General features: G+C 40.4%; 1 protein-coding gene across 1 annotated transcript in view; it reads left to right on the forward strand.

Annotated features, from left to right (window-relative positions):
• The window catches only part of PLCL1 (phospholipase C like 1 (inactive)), a 202,655-nt gene that overhangs the window by 154,913 nt on the left and 24,984 nt on the right, over positions 1-22,758 (forward strand). The window contains exons 4-5 of the mRNA XM_072121250.1: positions 8,253-8,328; positions 10,073-10,182. Coding sequence (XP_071977351.1) covers positions 8,253-8,328; positions 10,073-10,182 — 186 coding nt within the window. The remainder of the gene's footprint in view (positions 1-8,252; positions 8,329-10,072; positions 10,183-22,758) is intronic.

The following is a 22,758-nucleotide window of genomic DNA, read 5'->3' on the forward strand; positions in this document are numbered from 1 at the left end:
AGGTCTGCACTGTGACTTGGCCATTCTAACACCTGGATACATTTATTTGTGAGCCCTACATTGTAGATTTCACTTTATATTTGGGATCATTGCCTTGTTAGAAGATAAATCTCCATCCCAGTCTCAGGTCTTTCGCAGATTCCAACAGGTTTTCTTCCAGAATGGTTCTGTATTTGGCTCCATCCATCTTCCCATCAATTTTAACCATCTTCCCTTACATTACAATATGACACTTGCACAGTGATCCTTGGGATGTTTAAAGTTGTGAAAGTTTTTGTATCCAAATATGGATTAAAACTTCTCCACAACAATATTGGTGTCTTTATGATGCAGAACCCTGAGACTATCACAGAGCAGGTGGATTTATACAGAGATTATATTTCTCATCATCAGTCATTGAGAACAATATTAGATCATTTAGAGATCCTCACTGAACTTCTGGAGAGAAGTGCACTGAAAGTAACAGGGCTGAGTAATATTGCACGCCCCACTTTTCAGTTTATTATTTTTTTCAAAGGTTTAAAATATCCAATAAATTTAGTTCCACTTCACAATTCTGACCCACTTGTTTTGTCACAAAAAATTGGAATTTTATATCTTTATTTTTGAAGCCTGAAATCTGGCAAAAGATACAAAGGTTAAAGCGAGCCGAATACTTTCACACCGGACTGTATTTGTTGTTTTTTATACCCAGAAACAGTCATCTAGTCATGGGAGCGATCCTATCAGTGTTAGACACTTATCTCGGTACATACTCTTAGATTTTCAATGACTGATAACCCACCACCTGACTGGATGACTAAGAGCTGTGATATCATTGAAAAATACAAGTTATAGTGAAGCATTTCTTATAAAATTATATAGAAATCTACTTCACTCTTGAAGAGGCATAAGGACAGGTTTCCTTTAACTTAACACATCAACATCAGAATCAGATATACCTCAAAGAATAAACGGTTAAATAAAAAAAGAATCTGACATACTGTGGATTTAGGTAAAGTTCACATGAGGTGTGTTACTGTAAATTTCCACCATTGAATGGATCCGTCTGCTCTTTATTGCTGAGGGTCCCATCCTCAAGATGCCTTCATGGAGTCCCAGTAGATGGACCCTCACTGTTCAGTTTGATAACTTGGTACAACTTCTTTAAAGGGTTTTTCCACTAAACAAGTTAAAGAGGACCTGTCACCATGAAATTCAGCACTAGGAGCTGCGTACTAAAGTAAGCAGCTTTTAGTGCTAAAACAAACTCAGCAGTGTTACAATGATAGCGTTATCAGAAACCTCCAATAACGCTCTCTAACACTGCGGCGGAGTACAATGTAAACACTGGACATCTCTCAAAGCTGTCCGTTGTATTCATGAGGGGGCGGTTCGAGGCGCTGCCTCTTCCCCAGACCACCCCACTAACTCCATAGGCCAGTAATTATGCCAGAAAGATATGTTGGCTTTTGATGTATTTTAGGTGCACTTTTAATGCTGCTTAGGTCACACTCTTTTTATTGAAGCAGTCACTAAGGTGTCTAGAACTCTTGATAAATACAGTACAGGGTGTTTAGACTGATTTTTGGTGCAACAAATGACACAATTTTGTGAACAATCTGCCCCATAGTTTTGAAAACATGTATGAAAACTGCTGAATGGAGCTATATTTGCATCCCCAGGAAGTTGAGCTAAGTGTTGCTAAAAGAGAACCTGTCATCAGGTTTTTACCATTAAACCCAATGACAGGTTCCCAGTTAAGTCTTTACTTTTAGTTTTTATTATACAAATCCATAGCTCATGTCTTTATTAAATCAATTTTAAAACAGTAGTTGGTACCTTGCCAACAGACTGGGGCACATGTATCACAAGCCTGGCCCTGTCTGTTTTTGGGCCTTTTCTTGGCTTTTATGCTGGTCAGATGTATCTTGGTGGTTTTATCTCATTGGAACGTGTGGTGTTTGGTCTACACCTGGTCAGGGGCAGCCATAAATTTGCACCAAAATATTTGTGACTTTTTTTTAAAAAACTCAACTTTTGCATCTGGATTTACGTGATAACTATGGGAACCTGATGGCGAACTTTGAAAGGAGACAGTTTTAGGTGCAAAAAAAAAAATCATGTTTCACTTCTCCAACATCTCCCTCAGCTCCCTCATTCCCCCTTCCTTAGGAATTTTTCTTCAGTGAGTCACACACAACTAATGTGCAGGTCCTGCTGGTATTCCAAGCTTGTATATTGGTAGCGCCTCAAAAGGATATCTTGGACTCCCGTTCTCTTCATCAAAGGCAGTTGACTGTCCCGCTTCGATAGTCCACTATCAGAGCGGGACAGTTTGCTGCCTTTCATGAAGAGAACGGGAGTCCGAGATATCCTTTTGAGGCGCTACCAATATACAAGCTTGGAATACCAGCAGTACCTGCACATCTTTGAAAACCATCCACCGGTGCCCCTAGAACACGGAGGACAGGACCTGCTTGTGGAATAACTGCCAGGATACTCAGGAATTGATCATATATGCACTTTGATCCACCACACCAGGTGAGAGTCCAATCGCTTACAAGGAGAAATTTTTATATATATCGTTTAATGAACAAGGAGAGCGCTCGTGTCTCTTTTTTTTTTTTGTTAACCTGTTCTATCACGAGAGGGAGAGCACATATTACCTTTGTGCATACCTCCTCCCGCTCCCAGGTCTACCACACAACTAATGTGTCTCTTCTCCAACATCTCCCTCAGCTCCCTCATTCCCCCTTCCTTAGGAATTTTTCTTTATTGAGTCCCACACAACTAATGTGTCTCTTCTCCAACATCTCCCTCAGCTCCCTCATTCAACCTCCCTCAGAAATTTCTTTTCAGCAAGTCACTGTGTGACTCAGCCAACGTCTCCCTCAGTTTCCCCATTCCCTCATCCCTCAGAAATTTCTCTTCAACAAGTCAAACCACACAAAACGACTCCCTCATTCCCCCCTCCTTTATTCCTTAGGGAGGGGAAAAACATGAGATAACACACCCCTTGTGACTCAGAGATTCTGCTTGCAAACTATCAGACCAGATACTTTTTTTTTACATTGATTTAATAAAGATATTAATATTTATAATTAAAACGGAATGTGAAACAGTGAGAAGACTTGTGGGAACCTGTCACTTGATTTAATGGTAAAAACCTGATAACTGGATCTGTTTAATGTTCAGGGTGTAGGGGGTCTCAAAGAGAGCCCTACCACCCAAAATAGTACCATGATATCATCCTTATGCATCGGGTACTCTGACCTCTGTGTTGAATACAGAATAAACCAAACATATCTTGGGAATGGGTTTGCTTTTTTAATATCAGTTTTTTGCTAAAGGTTTTTTTTAATATTAGTGTTCTAACTAAAGGGGTATATGAACAGTCCTAATCAAAAGGGGTCAAAACGTATAAATCTATCTATAACATCCATATTCGATCCTGTCCTCAGATTCGGTTATTGATCGGCCAGCACAAATAAATATTTTCCTGTTCCACAGCTTCCTATTCACGGCAGCTTTTATTTTAAATTCCACTATAAATGTCTATGTGTCCTAATGAGTATTATATCCCGCCACTATGTGTCTCCGTGAAAACTCTGCGGGAGCAGGATTCAGAGGCACCAGCACCTTTAGATCTTCACTATAACAAAGCCAAGTGTTTATACCGAAGCCTGCGGGGCATCTCCCTTGTAACGGAGAACTATTTGATATTATAAAAGAACAACCATTCCTACCAATGATGCCTCCTGGAATTTTCCACGGAAGTCTGTTCTATTTTAATTTTGTCTTTTAATCTAAATATTTTAACACTATCTCTAATATCAGTTATGAGGTCCATTTTAGTTGATTAAATGTCATGGGTTTCCTATCGTTAAAACTGTGGCTGGGGGGTTAAGTCCATGTAGACATGCCAGAGACTGTTCGGTAAAGACGAATCTCGTATCTCAGGATCTTGACTGTCTGTTGCCAAGGTACAATAATTGTACGTGGCCTATATTAGCGGTAAATGTTTAGCTGTAAGTGTGACATGAACATGACATGGTATGTGAATGCCATTGTGTTTATACCTTTAGGTCCATTATCTGCAAGTTTATACAAAGAAATACCTCAGACTATAAACCTTTGCCAAGTGTTGGGGCTATTATAGGTCACATACTGTAAAAGGGTCTAGGGGAGCATTAGAGGATGGTAGCTAGGTTAGGCTTGCAAAATGGTTTAAAAAAGGTTGATCCTTAAATCTTAAAACAAGTGCTCAGAATTTAAGAATCTTTTTGAAGTATACATAAAGTCTATTCTGCAAGCAGCATCTTATAGAGCAAAAGGAGCTGTGAAGATTGATATAAAGCAGGGGTGCACAACCTTTTTGGTCCAAGGGCTGCATTGTTATACCGCTCAACTTCAAGGGGTCGCACTAGTGACTAGAACCAAAAACCATAGAACAGAAGACATGCCGTCCCAGACACAAAATACTGTATTTGTACTGTAACTAATACAGACCCCCAACTACCCAACTACCCCCAATAATAATATAGGAGACCCCCCCCCAGAGCAGACTATTATTCTGGAGACCCCACAGGAGAGGTATAAAAGTGAAGACCCCACAGAGCTGACATATAGTAGTGGAGAACCCCAGACGAGATGAATTATACTTGAGACCCCGAAGCAGACCTATAGTACTGGAGACCTCCAGCGCACATGTAGATTACTGGAGACCCCAGAGCAGAAACTTATACTGCTAAATAAAAATAAATCAACATTTATTGTGGGCAGTAGGAGGCAGGCCACAACCCAAGGCTTGGTGGGGATACATTTGGGCCATGGGTTGTGCAATGCTGATGAAGCGCTGATAAAACGTGTTTGTCATTATTTATTAAAATCTCTGTTAATTCCCACAGAGAGATTTCCTGATGTGGACCTTCCAAATAGCAGATTGCCCTAAATGAGATCAGGTAGATGCAGATATTCTGTTGTCTATGGATCTGCTGTCATATACTACGATTTTGGCTTTCTATGAGGGATTTCACTATAATCACATCTAACGAACTTTTTGCCTTTAACTCCAGAGTGGTCAATCTTAGAATCCCTCAGAACACCCTTGTACCTGTGTTAGTAGAAAACGGGTACATTGTGTGTCAGCAGCTGCTCTTAAAGCAACTTTGGTTCCAGCCACTGCCCCCTCTGTAGTCGGTATTTCTAGAAAAACTTGGACTCGCTTGGACTCGCTGGAGCCATAATTAAACAAAGAGGCGACAGTATGTCAGTTCTTTCAAACATGGGAAAGCTTTATAGCGATCCTAAAATGGGTGGTACGTGGAGAGGGAACTGATGGGGGACCCCTTTATGTGACAGGATATCACAAAGTGTGGTGTGATGTGGTAGTTGTTTAGTCGTACTCTGCACCTCCTACTAGTTGTCTTACTTTACGCCAGAAAGTTAGGACACAATTCTGTCGGGTCAGCAGTACCGTTTTGGTGTGAGGCCACACCCCTTTCCTTAGACCACACCCCTTAGATCTAGCTAGTCGTAGAAGAACCAGAAAACTGTCTAAAACCCTTTATAAATGTGGTGCAGACAGTTTTTAGTGTAAACGAAATAATTTTCCAATAATTTAAGACTTTTTCTACACCTAACTTGTTTATTACATTTAATGATGCTGTAATATATCTTTGTACAATTTATCATGGTAAACCACATGCTATATCAGACATGTATATCTTTTTGTCATTCTTTATATTCACACTTAGTATTTGCCTATTATCGTTACAGTTTCTTCTGTTTTTCTGAAAATGTGAAAAAGCTCTATAAAAACATTTTTTATAAATGTTTGCTTATTCTGGGCTTAGCAGTCCTCTGTGCACTCTTACAGAGGAGAGGTTGTCCGCTGGGCCCCTAATTCCATAATGATTACAATTTTAAATAAATAAATGAGAAGTTATAATGGTACTTTTCTATCAGCTCTTTTCATAAGCCTGCTCTGCTACCCCTGCTCTGTAATATACTGCCTGTAGAAAACACTGCATTTAGTAATGTCACCGATTCCCTACAATAAAAGAATAAGGAGGTGGCTCTTACACAATAAAAGAGTGGAGAATGTGCTTGTTCCTGACAAATATTGGACAACAGACCATATGATATGATCATATTTGTAGATTAGTTATTTGAGACACCAGTATTGCAGTGTGGTGTTACAGAGCATGATCGAGGCTATGTATACAGTCACAGTTAGATCCTTCTGAGGCTGCCATGATAACTATGGGATCCCCTGAACGTGGCTTGGGGGGTGCTGATTGAGAGGGGAAGGAGCCAGAAGCACAAGATGGGGGGGGGGGGGGGGGAGTCACCTTCTGACATTCAGTACTATTGCATTATGGAGGGTCTTAGTTATGAGGAAAGATTAAAACAACTAGATTTATTTAGTCTGGAAAAGAGACGACTACGAGGGGACATGATTAACTTATATAAATATATGAATGGTCCATACAAAAAATATGGTGGTAAGTTGTTCCAGATTAAATCAAATCAAAAGACGAGAGGGCACTGTCTCCGTTTGGAGAAACCAAGGTTTAATCACCGGAGGCGACAGGGCTTTTTTACTATGAGAACTGTCAATCTGTGGAATAGCCTGCCTCAGGCGCTGGTCACAGCAGGGACAGCGGAGAGCTTCAAGAAGGGTCTAGATGCCTTTTTACACCTAAATAACATTGATTGTTATGTTATATAGGATTGTTTCCCCTAAATCCCTTCCTTGGTTGAACTTGATGGACAAGTGTCTTTTTTTCAACCGTATAAACTATGAAACTATGAAACATGAGACGGATGAGTTAGTCAGGCACATCATGGAAACTTGGAGCTAAGGCTGGGTTCACATCACATTATTATGTCAGGGGGATTCCAGCGTGTCCTTACAACATATGGCACAGATGAATGATTATACAGTGGGATATGTCACACAGGGAACCCCTTCTCCACGCTGAATGCGGGGAAGGACTGTACATCGGCAGCAGCTGGTGATTGGCTGCTGCCAATGTGTGGGGGTGTTTTCCCAGTGATGTCATTGCCCTTATATGGACATCACCGGATCCCGCCTCCTGCTTAGCTCGCATGTGCTCAGCGAGCCTAGAGGGGGGATGCAATATGTTACATCTGCTCCCTATTGGCTTCTATTTTCTCCACTGAGTGCTCAGCAGGAGGGAACAGGATGAAAAGATGTAACTTGCTGCGTCTTTCCATCCTGCCTTTTTCGCCAAATATTAATTAGAAAAGTCAGATTTCCGCACTTTTTTTTAAATATAATGCGCAGAGAGGGTTAATAAAAGTTTACCAGTAGTAGAAATGAAACCCAAAATTGTGCTATTAAAAACTACATTTCCTCCTGAGAAAAAAACAGACCCCACACTAGAAGTAGATGTAAAAAAATTAGATTTTTGGAGTGTAGGAGAAAACTGGAATTTCTCTCAAAAAAATCAACACAATTATATGAGTGAACTTGCCCTATGACTTGAGGTAGTCTTCTGGCACAAGTAGAGAACAAGCCAGAAGATACATTGGGGGACATGTATCATTATTTCTGCTAGTCAAATTGTCTCATTTTGACGTTTTTGCGACCTTTTTAATCCTTTTACTTTGCATCCTTTTTCAAGTACTCCTTAGTCTGCACATTGTGTAGTGCCTTATGTATCTTTGTTTTCCAGATGTTCCGTGCGACTTTGCACTTATGTATCACTTTTTTTGCTTATTTTTGCGACTTTCCAGGTGCAAATCTGTACCTGGTCCAGGGCAGGTGCAAAGGAAGGATTTTTTTCATGGACCCTATTTTAACATGTAAATTGGAATTATTTCATATTTTTTAAATGCTTAACATTTTGCACAGTAGCCTGTTTTTTGAAAATTCTGAAATTTTTACATTTAAATTTTTTAACACATGAATTAACATTGCCTTAACAAACACGTGTGTTAACGCGATGTCCATTGGTGTCGTTTCCCTGCTTGTTTTCAGGAGCAGCTACCTCTGTTCTGACAACTTCCACCCACCCGGCCCAGCGCTGTATCCTTGTTTTATAGCAGATGCAGATTTGTTACTACTGGACCTTCTATATTTGTTATTGACAAATGTATTTTCTATTACACCAAACACAGCAGAATTATAATATGAAATAACTGGATTGCGATACACCTCGCTGTGCTGTCCAGCATTGTAGTCATCTAGGATGATAATGTCCTTATTAATTTGCCTTCCTATCTTTTATTTTGTCTCACAGATGATACAAGAGAGCCGGTCTCTGATTGAAGCAGCAGATGTAATCCATGAGAAGATATTGCAGTGCCAGAAAACAGGTGGGACCCCAATTGTTTTCTATTCCCACACAGAAATTGTAAACTATTATGTATACCTGGCGCTAGATCAAATAATCTAGAAATATGTAATTCACAAAGACTCTGAATGTTAAAATGTTAAATTGTTCAGTCTTGTCCAGCACACTGTTCAATCCTGTTCTAGGTGATTGGTTGTGTACACGATATTCGTTGGTCACCCAACATGACATTTACCCTCTGTGACCAATGTCACATACCAGACTATGAATCGTATTTATTTTTTGCTCCACAACTTCTAAATTTGTAAATATTTTTAAATTAAACATCAGTTCTCCTGCAGTTCCATGTGTCACCATGGTAACAGACTGCAAACTGTATATAGAGTATTCCTGCAGCCACGTTGCACACCACTTTCTCTTGTCTTTTGGTTTACATACATTCTATTAAAAGAAATCTACCAACAAAATCACGGACACTTACTCATAGATCCAGGCACTGTGACTGTGGTAATCTTCTCATATTTTCTTTCTAAAATCAACTTTTAAAATTATAAGCCAGAATTGCTCTGGGGCATTAACAGGGCCTCTCTGTGCTGAGGCTTTACAGGTTGTTACACTGTGCAGGAGCGAGTCCCACTCCCAATGTGTGAGAGGAAGGGGGAAAGAGCTGGGAAAGCAAGGAGGAGGGTAAGACTTGCCCCAGCACAGGGTAACACCCTGTGAAGCTGCAGCACGTAGGAGATCTGGTAACAGCCCCCAGAGCCCTTTTGGATAAGTAACATAATTTTCAAATTTAAATAACATTTTTTCTTAATTTAAAAACAGTTACCTGTTGAATTCTTCTTTGAATTCATTCCAATAATGGGGCAGATTTATAAAAAGTGTCCTAAGATTAGACAGTGCAGAGTTAGACTAGACAGTCTTATTCTGCACCAGATTTATAAAAGTGTCTAATGATGGGTGATAAATCTGTCCTAGCATAAGACTCTCTAGTCATACTCTGCACCTCCTATTGGATGTCTTACTTTACGGCAGAAAACTAGGACACAATTCTGTCGGGTCAGCAGTATTTCTGGCACACGGTCCATTTGGCGTGAGATCACGCCCCCTTTTCTTAGGCCACACCCCCTTTGCAAAGCTTGTCGTAGGAGAACCAGAAAACTGTCTAAAACTCTTTATAAATGTGGTGCAGACCTTTTTTAGTCTAAACTTCGACAGAATTCTGTCGTGGACGGATTAATAAATCTCCCCCACTGTCTACTGAATGTTGCAAATCTTTGCAAATCAAGTTTATAAAAAAATATTCATTAACATGCCCTGAATTTAGAGACTTTTTTTAAAAACATTTCTTAAAAGTTTTGTAGATGATGTATTTTTTCTCAGGGCATCAACTTTGAAAGGTTCAAACAAATCTTACTGTAGTTACTATTACATATAAGATGATTATCCGCTCTTTTTTCGGATGTTTTACTTCGAGTAGAAGAGAAGTTTGATTACTCTTATGATAATGATATCTATTACACTGAAGAGGTATATGATTCACTTTCACTGTTGTTTATACCTTTTTTTTTATTACCAAGCGTTGCCTATAATTAGTATTAACAAATTATCCTACGCAATCATAGAAATAACATAAATTTCATAATTAATAGGATATAATCATCATCTCCTGGAGGGAGAAGTGTCTAGACAACACAGCTCTTTTGTCTAGCTACACAAATAGTCTGTTTCATCCCTATAGACTTACTTCTCTTGTCTTTGTGTAGGGATGGAATTTCATGAGGAACTGCATAGTTTGGGGACAAAGGAAGGACTAAAAGGTAGAAAACTAAGTAAAGCCATAGAGAGCTTTGCCTGGAATATCACCGTGCTTAAGGTAAGTGCTAGAGCCATAACATTCTGGAGTTCATTCTAATATCTGCATTGTTAACCCGCAAGAACTGGCCCAAAGGTACTGGGAACCACATGGAGTCTTTGTGTAAGAAAAACAGACCACTATCATGAGGGTTCCTTTTTAATATCTACTGTGGAGCCCAAAGAGCAACATCTAAATACACACCTTAATATTTCAGTGTACCCCATTTCTACGTCAGTAAATTAAGAGTAACAAGAGGACCTATTCTTTATATTCACTGCAATAGCATCAGGCCATTACAACTGCTTATGAGTCTCTGCTCTCTCATCAGTGATCATCTGATGTATGGGAAGCAGTTGTCACTTCCCCTGTGATTGACTATTGAAGAGGGCATAAACAGTAATTCTTTGGTATTAGAAAATGGCCAAGAAACAGAATAAATACTGTATATACTTGAGTATTACCTGGGTATTAGAAAATGGTCATGAAACAGAATAAATACCATATATACTTGAGTATAACCCAAGGCATCGGATTATACCATAGAAAGCTGGGAAAACTTATTGAGGCTAATACAGTTGCTACTCTTTAAAGGGGTATTCCCACAAAGACAAGGTTCTTAAATATAGTCAGGATAACAAAATAACACATTCTTTAATATACTGTTATTAACAAAAATACATCATTTCACAGATTCCAACCTGTCCATATCAGTCCTGGTGTTTACAATTATGGTTGCCTCTGGATCCAACCGTAAATCTTCTGACTGTGGTTGGATTCTTCTCATGAATAGCTTCCCTTGTATGCATGATGCAGTGCTCTCTGCCTCCTGCCTCTCCCACTGCGTTACAAACCAGCTCAGACACAGGCACTTCCTGCCAGCAAGCAGCAAAGTGCAGAGACTTACACTACTAGCTACAGACAGATAAGGTCTTATAGCAGAGCTTACTCTGTGTTTTATTGATTAGGTTAGTTAGCAGAGCTGAGAGTGTCATTGTATTTTAAATCCATCTCATGGATCTCATCATTTCTGATCTGTCTTATCTCTCTTAAAATTGTACATAAACCTTGTACCCTGATAATCTAAGTACATTGTCAGCACACAGCATCTCATAGCACAGAGGATTCATGAAGTGTCTGCTTAGAAAGTCCCCGTCCACACTCTGAAATTTTGCACTGACCATCGCTGGGTGATAGGAGCAAAAACAACAATAGAACTGAGTAAAATTGTAAAGTGAGGGGGTTAAAAATTATCTTTATCATGTAAACACCATCAGGGGATTAAAATTTGAGAACTTTCTTTCATGGGCGAATACCTTTAATAAAATGTCACATGTTTAAATTGTATAGGCACCTGAGGACACCAAAACACTAGAAAGAAAGAGAAAAAACTTAGGTTATCATTGTAGCTTCTTTCTAGGGTCCTGGGCTGCCTGGGACTGCAAGAGGCCTTGAGTCCTGTCTGGCAGAGTCTGCAGTGGGGTGATGGCACGGGTGCCCATAGAGAGGGCTCTGAGTGCCATCTCTGGCACCCGTGCCATAGGTTCGCCACCACTGCTATACAGTATAATGTTTTTTTCTCTTTTGATTACATTGGAGAAAATAAATCAGTGCAGGTTCACTTTAAATGGTTTTTTTTTTCTCTTCTATACAGTTTATATTTCAGTGAAAGCTCAGTTGGACAACATGTAATAGCTACCTAGAAAATCAATGCAGGCTTGTATTCATGACATTTAAATACTGTTCCCTATTGATGCGTGACAGACTCGTATTCAGGAACAGACAACATTTTTCCTGTACAATAGCAGGGAAAATATCAGACTAAGTATACACCATTGAATTTTGATGTCACAATGAGGAATTTTTTTAAAAAAATGCCTCAATTACAGCCGAGGATTTAGTTTTGCTCACCTTTGAGAATCACAGTTTTGTTTTGGTTCAGATAATGTCCTTCATTATCTTATTTTTTTTTTTTAATACGGCCGAATAATCTATTTGTTAATTAACTTTTATTTGATATATGACTATGGTTAGGTGGAATAAATGGTTGTCTTTTTTTTTGTTTCTTTTACTTGCCTTACCATTTTACCAATTACACATTGGTCTACGAATGAAGTTGTAGATGAAGTTATCATTTATATGGTCATCTGATTTAGCATGTAAACCCTTAAAAATGACAATGAATGTCTAGTGTATAATTAAAATACACTTTTTATTTATTTATTTATTTTTGTTTGTTTCATTTACCAGCTTCTTTGACTACTTTGTGTACATTTTTCTAATTTTGGTTCTATACATTATCACAATACATTTTTAACAAAACAAATCAGATGCAGTTGAAGTTCAGACTTTTAGCTTTAATTCAGAGGGTTGAACAAAAATTATTCTAAAAAAATGTGAGAAACTAAAGCAAAAACCTTCTTTTCAGGGACTTGAAAGTAATTGGACAAATTAAATAAATGTAAATAAAATGTTAATTTCTAATACTTGGTTGGAAATAACTTCCTGAAGTCTTGAACTCATGGACATCACTAGACATTACTGTGTTTCTTCCTTTTTAATGCTCTGCCAGGCCTTTACTGCAGCGTTTTTAAGTTGCTCTTTGTTTGTGGCCTTTCTGTCTGAAGTTTAATCTTTAACAAGTGAAATGTGGCCCCATTGGGTAAAGATCAGGAGACTTTTCTGACGTGGCCATTCAAGAATATTCCACTTTTTTACTTTAATAAACTCTTGGGTTGATTTTGCTTTATGTTTTGGGTTGTTGTCCATCTGTATTATGAAATGGCTGACCAGTTTGGCTGGATCTGAGCACACAGTCTCCGAATACCTCTGCTTCTGTCCTGTGTCACTCATCAATAAATACAAGTGACCAAGTGCCACTAGCAGCAATGCATGCCCAAGCCATGAAACTATGTCCAACGTGTATTACAGATGTGCTATGCTTTGGATCATGAGCTGTAAAACGCCTTCATTATACCTTTCTCTCCATCCTTGGTAGAGGTTGATTTTGGGTTTATCTGTCCTAAGGATATTCTACCAGAACTGTGTTGGCTTTTTTTTTAGATGTTTTTAAGCCAATTTAGCCTTTTTATTCTTGAGGCTTATGAGTGGTTTGCACTGTGCAGTGAACCCTCAGTATTTACTTTTATTCAGTCTTCTCTCTATGGTAGATATTGTTGCCCCCACATTCTGGAGAGGGTTGTTCACTTGTTTGGCTGTTGTAAACGGGTTTCTCTTCACTGTGGAAAGTATTCTGCGACCATGCAGTTACAGTAATTAAAGGGGTATTCTCGTCTGGGCATTCACATTCAGTTTAATTAATCTGCCATATGTAAACATTTCTTCAATTAGATGTCATTAAAAAAAAGTGTTCCTGTGTGAAGATAATTTCTCATAAATGTAGTTATATGGTCCCTTAGAAACGAGATAGCTTCCTCGGATACGGCCACCTCTGCCGAGTGATAGCACAAAGGAACAAAAGCTTATTGTATATAAAATGTCCGGGATTTACTACATGTCGCACAGCCATCCTGTGGTAATGATTGCTGAATCCTGGTGGTCCAGCAGGACTCCATAGCGCAAGTCTGTCCACCGCTGCCAGAGAGTGACGTGATCGTATCCGAGGAAGCTATCTGGTTTCTAAGGGACAACATGGCAACATTTATGAGAAATTATCTTCACACAGGAACATTTTTTTTATTAACATCCAATTGAAGAAATGTTTACACATGTCAAATGAATTTCATTAAATGTAAATGCCCAGATGGGAATACCCGCACCAGCTTACCCTGAGCTGGTGCTCGGTACTTACTGCTTACCCCTGTCATTCTAACTGGTAGGTTTCCTTTAATGTGGATACCCTAAAAATAAAAGCTGAAAGTCTGGACTTTATGTCCGTCCATTATATTACTATAACTTGAATATGTTCAGAAAACAGGTAAAACATTTGTGTTTATGGGCCTAACTGTACATTATTGCAAACCAAGATGCAAAAGTAGGGTTTTATGTTCCTTCAAGGTTTTGAAGCATTCCATAGTCTGGATTTAGACTTATAGAAAGTTGCTCAATATGTTTAAAGTTAACAATTAGGGGAAAATAGAGAGGAGATCAACGCTGGAGACTAGTAATGAGAGAGGAAGCCATGTTGAGATTCAGAAATGAAGAGAGGAGTTATGCACAGGAACAAGTTTGGGAGGGGGGGGGGCATTCTAGGGACAATGGATGAAAGGAGAACTCATTCTTGAGACCAGGAATCAGAGGAAGGGAGGATTCTATGGACCAGGAATGAGAGAAAACCCTGTGCTGGGACCAGGAATTATTGTCCATCTTGAATTGGTAGAGGAAAGGATCACAAGGGGACTATAAAAACTGAGGGGACCACTGAAGGGTGTTTTCCTAAAATGAGAAAACTTGCATTAAATGGTTTTATTGGTTCTATTCTGGGTCTGGTTCTGTATGATATGCTTTTGGTGCTGTACATATTTTCTAACTTTATTATTATGCATTTTTACCTACATTCTGTCTGATTTTCACTTTAAAGGAAACCTACCACTTTCGTTATGTTTTTAAACGCTTTAGTAATCTTTATATACAAGTAGCTTCACCGCATCGTGGTCCGCACTCGTCGCACCATGCGCACGACCACTTCCTATTCAGGCGCACTAAGTGGTCGCGCGCACAGTGCGGTGAAGATATTTGTATATAAAGATTACTAAAGCATTTAAACGCTTTACATCTGTTTAAAAACATAACGAAAATATGCGCCAGCACCAGCTCACCCTGAGCAGGTGCCCAGCATTTGCAGCTTATTTGCAGGTATTACTGATGGTAGATTCTTTTCTCTCGTCTTAGCCTGATGCTGTCTTTATCTAATCTTATCTAACTTACTAAATAAAAACTTTATTTTTCGTTAAACGAACTTCAGAGGCTACAGGGGTGTGTAGTAGCCCAGCTGAGCACAAGGTGGTAAGGCTACTTACTCCATGCCCCAATAGCCTGTGAAGTTTCACATCCCCGCAGCACTCTTTGGCCCTTCAGCCCTTGTCCACGCATGCGTGATAGCTTCCAGCTCTCCTCTGGAGCTCCGGCAGAGAGCCAGAAGTTATCGCGCACAGGGGCATGGGCTGAAGAGCACAGTGGGGAGGTGAGACTTCCGAGGCTACAGGGGGGTGGAGTAGCCTTAGCTGTCAGGGCTCGGACAGCTCCTCCATGCCACAGTAGCTTCTGAAGTTCATTTACATAAACAAAAGATAAAGCTTTTATTAATTTAGCTGTGGGAAAAAATTAAAACTGCATAGGGCTTAGAGGTTAGTGTTTTCCTGATGGTAGGTTTGCACTGTTTTTGATAAATGTGGCCAATCTCTGGTAGTAATGAGATCTGCTGTAGTTTGTGAGTTACAGGAACTAATTACAATTCTTCCTAGAACCTTTTCTCAGATCCGTAATCCAATCAGTTTTTAAGCCTCTTTATAAAATAGCGCACTTCAATCTCTTTACCGGATATGTCTTTAATATTGAATTCAGCCGGATAAATCCGACTTTAGGAAATTAAAAAAATAAACTCCAAGACTGTGGGATTCCTGATCACCCATAGTGCCCCTGTCATAGTGTATGTGTGTATAACATAAATAAATACATTACAAAAAATATATCTCAAAATTTCTGTGAAATAAAGGATGCATGACAGCTCGGGGATTGCCAAGGGGATTGCCAAGGCCTTTTTATATCACTTATTTTGTATGGAATGTTAGATACTTAAAAAGTAAATGAGATCTTTATATGCAAAAAAATCCAGTATTTTAATAAGCTTTGGAACAATGAATCTCTTTCATTAAACAAGTTTAGAAAATTAAATGAAAATATTAAGACCCCATTAACTGGGTGATGAAGCATTAAAATGGCTGTCCCAAGATAGGGATTTTCATGCTTGTGCCAGGTTCCAATATTGCTGCTGTACTTACAGTCTTCTGGAGCTCAGAACCAACTTTGGCCAGTGGATGGCCTACCCAAAGCCCCTCCATGCTGCAGATTCACAGGCTGTTATACTGTTTCCCCCTGCTTCCTCAGCACTTCTCCCTACCTCCCTGATGTAATCTTACTCCATCAGAGGACGTTTCAGCACACTGTGGGAAGGGGAAGTGCTCTGGTACCACCCACAGGCTCATTTGCATAAAAGTTGATTTTAGAAAGAAGGTCCCCATGGATAATAAATATAAGAAGGTTACCACAGTCACAGTGCCTGGATTTATGGTAAGTGTCCCTGGTTTATCCTTGCTTGATTTTGGTAGGTTTTCTTTAAGAGACTGGGGATACCCTCACCCTGAACAAATGGAAAAACAGGTAGAGCATGTGCTTTGCTGCCCCATTCTTTATCTATAGGACTAGTAGAGATATTGGGGCACATTTACTAAGGTTCCGAATCACGTTTTTCCGCTGGGTTTCCCAAATTTTTCCAATTTGCGACGGATTGTGGGGCATCGCCGCCGGCTTTCACGTTACAGAAATTGGAGGGCGTGGCCGTCGGAAAACCCGTCGGTTTAGGAAAAAACGTGGAATTGAAAAAAAAAATGGTGTCACAAAAATAGCACTTTCATACACCGAGGCTAAGGAGGTGAATTACGGAGGACTTCAGCGCAGCAGCGACACCTGGTGGACATTGGGCGCACGACCTTAGTGAATCCAGGCCGGACCCGAATCAGTGTTGGAGAATGCGCCGCTGGATCGGGACTGGACCGGGTAAGTAAATCTGCCCTAGTGAGTGCAAGACCCGTGCCTGCGCACTACCTTTAGCCTGCAATTTTATGTTAGGTCAGACCTGGTTGATGCCCGCCATGGTTTGGCGGCTGCTGAGGACGGGGGCACCATATGTTTACAATACATGAATTACATGAATACACCCAGGTTGATTTGAATAACCGGAACTAATGAAATACCGTACAATCCTACAAAATTATATATTTATAATTCCTGAGTGAGGTAAAAAGCTATATGTGCAGATCTATGCACCCCCGGACAGGATAGCACATGTTTCTCCAGATTTAGGGAGGCAAAGTCACATAGCTTATTCCCCAAAACAGTCTTTATTGAATGAGACTTTACCTAGAACCTTTCTTGTATTTTGCTGCTCTCTTATCTTCCTCGCTCTTCCTGTAGTCTTTGCCTATTCTTGGAATTCATCCAGTACTAATATATGGCTGCTAGTTAGAGATAAATTATCATAGATCTTGAGGACTGATGAATTGTTCTGTCCTTCGCAGATAAAAGACTTGATCTTTGTAGATTATATACTTAAGTACTCTCTGACATGTTTGATGGAAGGCATTCTTTTCGCTGGCCTGACCCAACAACCCTTCATTGGATTTATTATGCATGTTTTTTTGCTTCTCACTTGAATGCAGCTTCATTTTCTTTTGTTCATTGGTTTTGACTCTTTTTAATATAGGTATAACCCATAATGCTATAAATAAATGAATACAACAGTACAACTGAACTCCATGCATCCTAACATGCAATCCCATGTAAATGCATCATTCCTGTCCCCAAGCCTCCTAACATGCAGTCACATGTAAATGCATTCTTCCTGTCCTCCCAGCCTCCTAACATGCAGTCACATGTAAATGCATCCTTCCTGTCCTCCCAGCCCCCTAACATGCAGTCCCAGGAAAATGCATCCTTCCTGTCCTCCCAGCCTCCTAACATGCAGTCCCATGTAAATGCATCCTTCCTGTCCTCCCAGCCCCCTAACATGCAGTCCCAGGAAAAGGCATCCTTCCTGTCCTCCCAGCCTCCTAACATGCAGTCCCATGTAAATGCATACTACCTGTCCTACCAGCCTCCTAACTTGCAGTCCCAGGAAAATGCATCCTTCCTGTCCTCCCAGCTTCCTAATATATCCTTCCTGTGCCTCCAGCTTTCTAACTTCAGTACCAAGTAACTACATCCCTTCAGCCCCTAACATGCAGCCTTGTGTAAATACACCCATCTTGTCCATTCAGTCCTAATAAATGACCTCACCATTGTCCATTCCCCCTGCATATCCAGTCTTTCCCTGCCTCATGCACCTTCAGCACTGATATCTGAGCCTTCTCTGCTCCCTGAGGACCCCCCCTCCCCCCCCCCCCAATTGTGATCGGCCTCTTCCCCTCGCTGACATTAAATCTATGGCAAGCACCCGACTTCAGCCAAACATAGTGATGATCACATGACCTGCCCAGGCAGATGCAGAACATACCATGTGGACATGTGACCGGCAGCCATTTGCTGTTCTGTGTCTGCTCCATTGGGAGAAAATAAATGGACTGATTAAAAGACCAGTAGCATTTTAATTCTTCATTATGGTTTTTGTTTACAACATTTTTCTTATTAGGCGGGCTAAATTTTCAATAACAACTAATCACTGCTATTTTGTGAATACTCTTTTGGCAAGGTGGATCCACATGAAAATAATTAGTGGTATTTTCAAAAATAGTTAAAAAGTGTTAAAGTGTTAAAATGTGTTATCAACTAGCAAAATGCTAAGTAAATGAACAAATGAGAAATCTGCAGTGGGGAAAATAAGTATTTGATATACTTCCAAGTTTCCAAGTTTTCCCACCTACAAAGATCAAAGGTCTGTAATTTTTATCATAGGTACACTTAGGCCGAATTCATGTATGCAGCATACGTCTGACGTGCTGGAGAGGAGGTGGGGTGACTCCTCCCCACTCCATGCACACGGGGAAAGATAGGACATGTCCCATCTTTTCCCCGTGTATGGAGCGGTGTGGCACCATATTGCTCTGTGTGGCCATTGCCATCTATGGGGGGGTGTATGTATGGCCACAATTTGCAGCCATACATAAGTCCCCCATAGGTTCGTAGGAATTCGGCCTTAAACTGAGAGTGACAGAATCTAAAGAAATATACAGAAATTCTAATGGTATGATTTTTAAATAATGGGTTTACCCCTCACTCATTACAATCTCACTCCAACCTCTTGAGCAGAGAGCTGTCTAAGGACACCAGGGACAAAATTATAGAACGTAGACCTGCACAAGGCTTGGATGGGCTATTGGATAATAGACGAGCAGCTTGGCGAGAAGGTAACAACTGTTGGTGCAGTTATTAGATACTGGAAGAAATTTTTCCTCAATCTGGTGCTCCAAGCAAGATCTCACCTCTTTGGGTAAGGATGATTCTGAGAGAAGTCGGGAATCAGCCCAGAACTACACAAGAGGGCCTGATCAATGATCTGGAGTGATCTGGGAACTCAATCGCATAGATTACCATTCGTAACACACTACAACTTCATGGATTAAAATCCTGCAAGACACACAAGGTTCCAGGCCCATTTGAAGTTCCCCCAAGACCACCTGGATGATCCACAGGAAGCATGGGAGAAGGTCATGTCCGAAATAGTACTATTTGGTATCAACTCCACTCGCCGTGTTTGGAGGAAGACGAAAGATGAGTGCCAATGCTAGAACACAAGCCCCACCATGAAGCAAGTGGTGGAAACATCATGCTTCAGGGTTTCTTTTCTGCAAAGGAGACAGGACAACTGCACCATATTTAAAGAGAACCCGTCATGCAAAATAACCCCCCTAAACTAAATATATTTTCATAAACTGCCATTAGAGAGCATTGCCTCTATCCCTTCATTGTCCCTCTACATGCCTGTAAACCTAAGCAATGAGGTCCTAAAGCTGTATGCAAATGACCTGTGAAATGTCCAATGAAGCATTAGCATATTCAAGCTGTCCACTCTATTCATGAGTGGGAGGCACAGCCACACCCCCAGTGCATGACTGACAGCCTGTATAATGATGTGAGGCTGTATAATGATGTGCTTCCTGGTGCTGGTGGCCACGCCCCCTGCAACCTGTGTGTGTATATATAGGAGAGATACAGCAGCTCCATGCAGCCATGTTACAGCAGTACATGTCAGATTCATGTGTAGCTGATGTCTGTGTCTCTCACCTGTATATTAGGAGGATGCAGCATGTCAGCAGATGCAGCACACACACTAGCCATGCTTTACTATACATTACACACAGACATGAGCAGGGGGAGGAGAGGGGAGGGGTAACAGGGGTGACATCACTGCCTCTGACCATGTGACCAGCCTCATTTACATGATAAAGAATAGATGATTTAATAATGATTAATGTATGAAATAACTAGATAAAGGCTGTGATGGATCCTTGTGAGCTGCTCCAACAGGTAGAGGTGACAGGACTAGTGGCAGAGACCTGATGACAGGTGTCCTTTAAGCGAATGATGTACTGTATATATATCTGCGACATGTAAAAGTTATAAGCCCTTACTTTATAGTGTCCATAACAACTATAACCTACGAATCGTAGTTTCTCAACTCTTGAAGAGCCAGACTTTGCCTGGAGGCAAGTTTTATGTGGGTGCAGTTGACATTGTGCTTCGGTGGCATATTGATAGTTGAAGTGTAACAGCGTTCCTCAGCCAGCCACAGCTAATGTGACCTAGCTTGTCCTCTTGTACTGTGAGACCACGCTGGGTGTCTGCATGCATCCTTGAGATAAGAACGATGCTGCCAGAGAATAAATGTGATTCTCTGTTATATGGAAATCACTGTAACATTAAAGAAGATATCTTTCAAAAGAAAACTGTCCTTTATTTTACATTAACCCATGTTTCCGCCATTGCATTGAGGTAGCGCCTATATGAGCTTTGGTACTGGTAGTCGTATTTTTCTGCAGGTTTTTAAAAGATAGGGAATTGTAGGATTTCACATATTAAATATTTAGATGCGGAAGGTCTAATTTTAGTCCGTACATGATGGCATTTTTATATTTATAGAACACAATATGTCTAACTCAATGAAATTCTAGCACACATTTCTAGGCCAGACATATGTCTTCCTGCCAAAGAAGGGGTTAAGGATATATCATGTTTAATTTAGAAGCTTTCTGCAATAATGAGAGTGAAAGCTCCCGGAGAGTAACAGAAAGCAGGGTATTGTGTACTGTGAGCAAAGCCTTAGCTCACCATCATCGCCATTGTTCCATGTGAGTGGCGGACAAGGAGATATAGTTCTGACACACAGTGCTTGCTTCACCAGCTGTGTCCCAAATACAGCACATGATCACGGGCCGGCCACTTCAACAAAACATGGATTAACCTATTTGTTCTCTTTTCAAGTATGTCGTTGTAAGAACGCACTGGGATGTCCAGAACCAATCTGAGTATATACAGGCAGTTCATGGGTTACGTACATGATGGGTTCTTTAGGTTTGTACTTAAGTTGAATTTGTGTGTAAGTTGGAACAGCATATTTTATGATTGTAACTCCAGAAAACTTCAGCCCCAATTATTAGATAAAGAAGGTATCTACGAAAAAGACACACAGATCAACACCTTCTAATTAGATTACACCATCTCAAAATGCCCATCTCATTGGTTAATGCTTTTAATCTAGAATCCAGGTTTACACCCTCCATCAGCTCATGTCATAGTATTTGGAAATAAATCGGATCTATACTTCAAGTGTAGCAAGGATATAATTTATTAGTAGTCTTTGATTTTGACCAAAACAGCACCAATATATAAACCATGGACACTTACCGTATTTTCTGGACTATAAGACGCACTTTTTAGCAAGAAAAAATCTTGCTAAAAAGTGCCTGCGTCTTATAGACCGAAGGTCAGGAGGATTCAGCACTGCCAGACCCTCCTGACCACTGTAATGGAGATCGGGTGATGCCCTGATACAGAGCTGCACCCGATCTCTCAGAGAGGAGGCTCCGATGTCCTACAGGACCTGCGGTGATGTCAGAATCATGACTGATCACATGATTCTTACATCACCACAGGTCTCATACTGCCATGCTGCCCTGGGACAGGGTAAGAAGAAGGGGAATGGGGGAAGTATGTGTGTGTGTATAGGTGAGCTGAGTGTGTGTGTGTGTGTGTGTGTATAGGTGAGCTGAGTGTGTGTATAGGTGGGCTGAGTGTGTGTATAGGTGGGCTGAGTGTGTGTATAGGTGGGCTGTTTGTGTGTATAGGTGAGCTGTTTGTGTGTATAGGTGAGCTGTGTGTGTGTATAGGTGAGCTGTGTGTGTATGTGGAGGGATGATGCAGAGCTGAGTGTGTATGTGGATGGATGATGCAGGGCTGAGTGTATAAATGTATGTTTGTGTGCGCTGTGCTTTAGTGCGACCAACAGGGATATTTTAATTGGTGTAAAATATATTTTTCCTTTTTTGGAAGCCTAAATCTGGGGTGCGTCCTATAATAAGAAGCGTCTTATAGTCCGAAAAATACAGTATATACTTTTGTCTGCCCTCTTTAGGAGGATCCGCTCTTATTTTAACTTTTACAAAAAAAAGTATTTTACAATTATGCAAATGAACCTGTGGGGTTCCAGGATCAATTAACGCCTATGGAGCCTCACACCCCACAGGCTTATTTGCATAATTTTAAAGCCTTGTTTTGTAAAAACAGGGGCATAAAAAGCAAAAAGAAGAGCAGATCCTGCAAGAGGGTGCACATACCAGCATGTAAGTGTGCTTGGTTTACAATGTTTGATCCTGGTGGCAGTGGGTAGTTTTAAACAGTTTATATATGGATACAAAGGCGGTTTTA

Source organism: Engystomops pustulosus, chromosome 8, assembly GCF_040894005.1.
Source record: "Engystomops pustulosus chromosome 8, aEngPut4.maternal, whole genome shotgun sequence".
Lineage (NCBI taxonomy): Eukaryota > Metazoa > Chordata > Amphibia > Anura > Leptodactylidae > Engystomops > Engystomops pustulosus.